At 42.0% G+C, this 2,265-nt stretch overlaps 1 protein-coding gene across 1 annotated transcript in view; it reads right to left on the bottom strand.

Annotated features, from left to right (window-relative positions):
- bai (Transmembrane emp24 domain-containing protein bai) overlaps positions 1-1,576 on the bottom strand; it is a 46,210-nt gene extending 44,634 nt beyond the window's left edge. The window contains exons 1-3 of the mRNA XM_017612326.1: positions 1,327-1,576; positions 1,145-1,265; positions 1,021-1,091 (exon numbers count right to left, since the gene is read on the bottom strand). Of these exons, the coding sequence (XP_017467815.1) occupies positions 1,021-1,091; positions 1,145-1,265; positions 1,327-1,497 (363 nt within the window). The 5' untranslated portion in view covers positions 1,498-1,576. The remainder of the gene's footprint in view (positions 1-1,020; positions 1,092-1,144; positions 1,266-1,326) is intronic.
- Positions 1,577-2,265: the final 689 nt, after the last annotated feature.

Below are 2,265 nucleotides of genomic sequence, written 5' to 3'. Positions count from 1 at the left end.
TGATGTCACATTACGGAATATCCTGGTCTGACATACCGTGCAGATTGTGTGGTTTGTAGTGACTGTGGNAGGCTGCTCTGTTTGAGCAACAGGGGGCCACGTACGACGTGGTCCACTGTCTATGTGTCCGTAGTCCCGAGCAGACTCTGAGGTGACTCCACCCCTCGCAGGCATTACACTTGACTGAGGTGGAGTTGTGGTGTAATCGTCTCCGGCATACACAGCAGGTGTAGGTTTTCTGGCCCTGGGTTTGACTCGATGCCAGCCCAGAGTAGGAGAATACGTAGTGAATGTAGCCCTATGGACGGACAACTTCTGAGATACTTCGCCGACCTAAACGGGGTTAGATCGCCGAAACAACAGCCCTTGGTCGCGTAAAACCCGAGTCATTCCGGTACGTAGAACCGGCTGTCGTGGGAATGTCATATTCCACTTCAAACTGCTGTTTGCCTAAGAAAATTCCGTTTTTCCCCCTTTTCAAACGGTTCCCTAGGGGCCTGTGGGACGTGCCCAAAGGGGGGTACGCCTTTTAAGAAAGTGGGGACTGCCGCCTTTCTTGTGGGGGGCGGGGGTGCCATCCCCCCATCTCAGCCCGCAACCCCAAAAACGATTGGTCAGCTACTAAACATTTCCCAATACTACGTTTAAAAAAGTGNTTTTCAAACGGTTCCCTAGGGGCCTGTGGGACGTGCCCAAAGGGGGGTACGCCTTTTAAGAAAGTGGGGACTGCCGCCTTTCTTGTGGGGGGCGGGGGGTGCCATCCCCCCATCTCAGCCCGCAACCCCAAAAACGATTGGTCAGCTACTAAACATTTCCCAATACTACGTTTAAAAAAGTGAGGATTTATATAAACATATCTGCTTCTTAGCATCCTCGTAAAGTTTCATGAGAAAATTCGTTATAGTTTTGCTGAAACACACACATGTGTGCACACTAAAGACAACCCGGAAAATATTCGCCGAGTTCCGGGGGATGCCAGAGTAAAACCCAACCTCCCACATAATATAATTTTTTACTTACTCCTTCGTAGTTCCTCGTTTCCACACCCTTTTTAGTATTAAAGTTGACTTCCTGTTCAATACCTCTTTGATCTACAATACCTTGGTTTAAAATACATTAGACTTTAATATTATGTTCAACTTACGCGGTGGTACTTTCGAAATAAAACAAATCTCGTATGTATCATAAACTTCCGACATAAATGTGAATTTCCCCTTTGTTATGTGATCTCCCTTCGACAAAATGTGTCCCTTGGTATCTCGAGCCTGAAATTGTATAACACGCAGTAGGTAGAGACACGAAATTATAAATGCTTTCTCAACTTACGATGTAGTCAACTATCTGGCCGGGTATATTAGACACTTCATATTCGCCTTTTACCAATTGGTTTGGCTGAATGTCTTCTTTTAGACATTTTTGGGAGTTCGGCTTAATGTTGAACATTACTCCATTTATTAAGTGAAATGCAGAAAGTACTAGAAATAATCTTAAGAGCATGCCTGGAAAATTTTTATTTAGACTCTTAGATGAGGTGGCCAATAGGGAAACTTAGAAATGAAACGATACAACTACATACTCGATACTTATCGCTCGATACTAAGTAATTTAAGCATCGATACTTTTGAACCAAGGAAATCTATATAAGGCGGTAGCAAGATTACATGAACAACAACCTGAACAACATCATCATCATCATGGTCAAAACGTCAAATCTCAATTCGCTCCAAAGTTTATATCGGGAAGCAAACTACNTCACTTTTTGCGTATTCTTTAATTTCCGTTAATTTAAATTCAGTTGAGTTTGACACTTTTCAGGATTTTGCCGGAAAAAATTCTGCTGACTACTTCGGACTGATGAGAGTCGCTCTCACTGACTGTTGCTCTCTCATTTTTGCTGTCATTTCCGAGTTAAGGAACGCTTTTTTGACTAAATCTGACTACTTCAGACTTTTTCTGACTATTTCTGGGAGATAAGGAACGCGCCTATTAAAACCCCCACAATGAAATGTAAACATACTTTTTACATTTATGATGTATTTTTAGTAAATTAAGTAAGTTTTAATAATTATCACGCACTTATATATGTATACGCACATTGTGAATACAGAACCGTTGATTCAACCATGGTTTCACACTGACATTAGAAGAGTGCAGCCACATCTAAGAAAATAACAATAAAAGAGAATAGTTTTTATCGTACCCATTTTCCTGCTCAGTGTTGAATTAGTAGTAAAGGAGGGTATGGGGTTAAATACCCCCAATATA

This window comes from Rhagoletis zephyria, unplaced genomic scaffold (genome assembly GCF_001687245.7).
Source record: "Rhagoletis zephyria isolate East Lansing unplaced genomic scaffold, Rhagoletis_zephyria_1.1 Rzeph_scaffold_00524, whole genome shotgun sequence".
Lineage (NCBI taxonomy): Eukaryota > Metazoa > Arthropoda > Insecta > Diptera > Tephritidae > Rhagoletis > Rhagoletis zephyria.
Note: the sequence above shows the minus strand (reverse complement) of the source record. Positions and strands in the feature narration are given on the sequence as shown.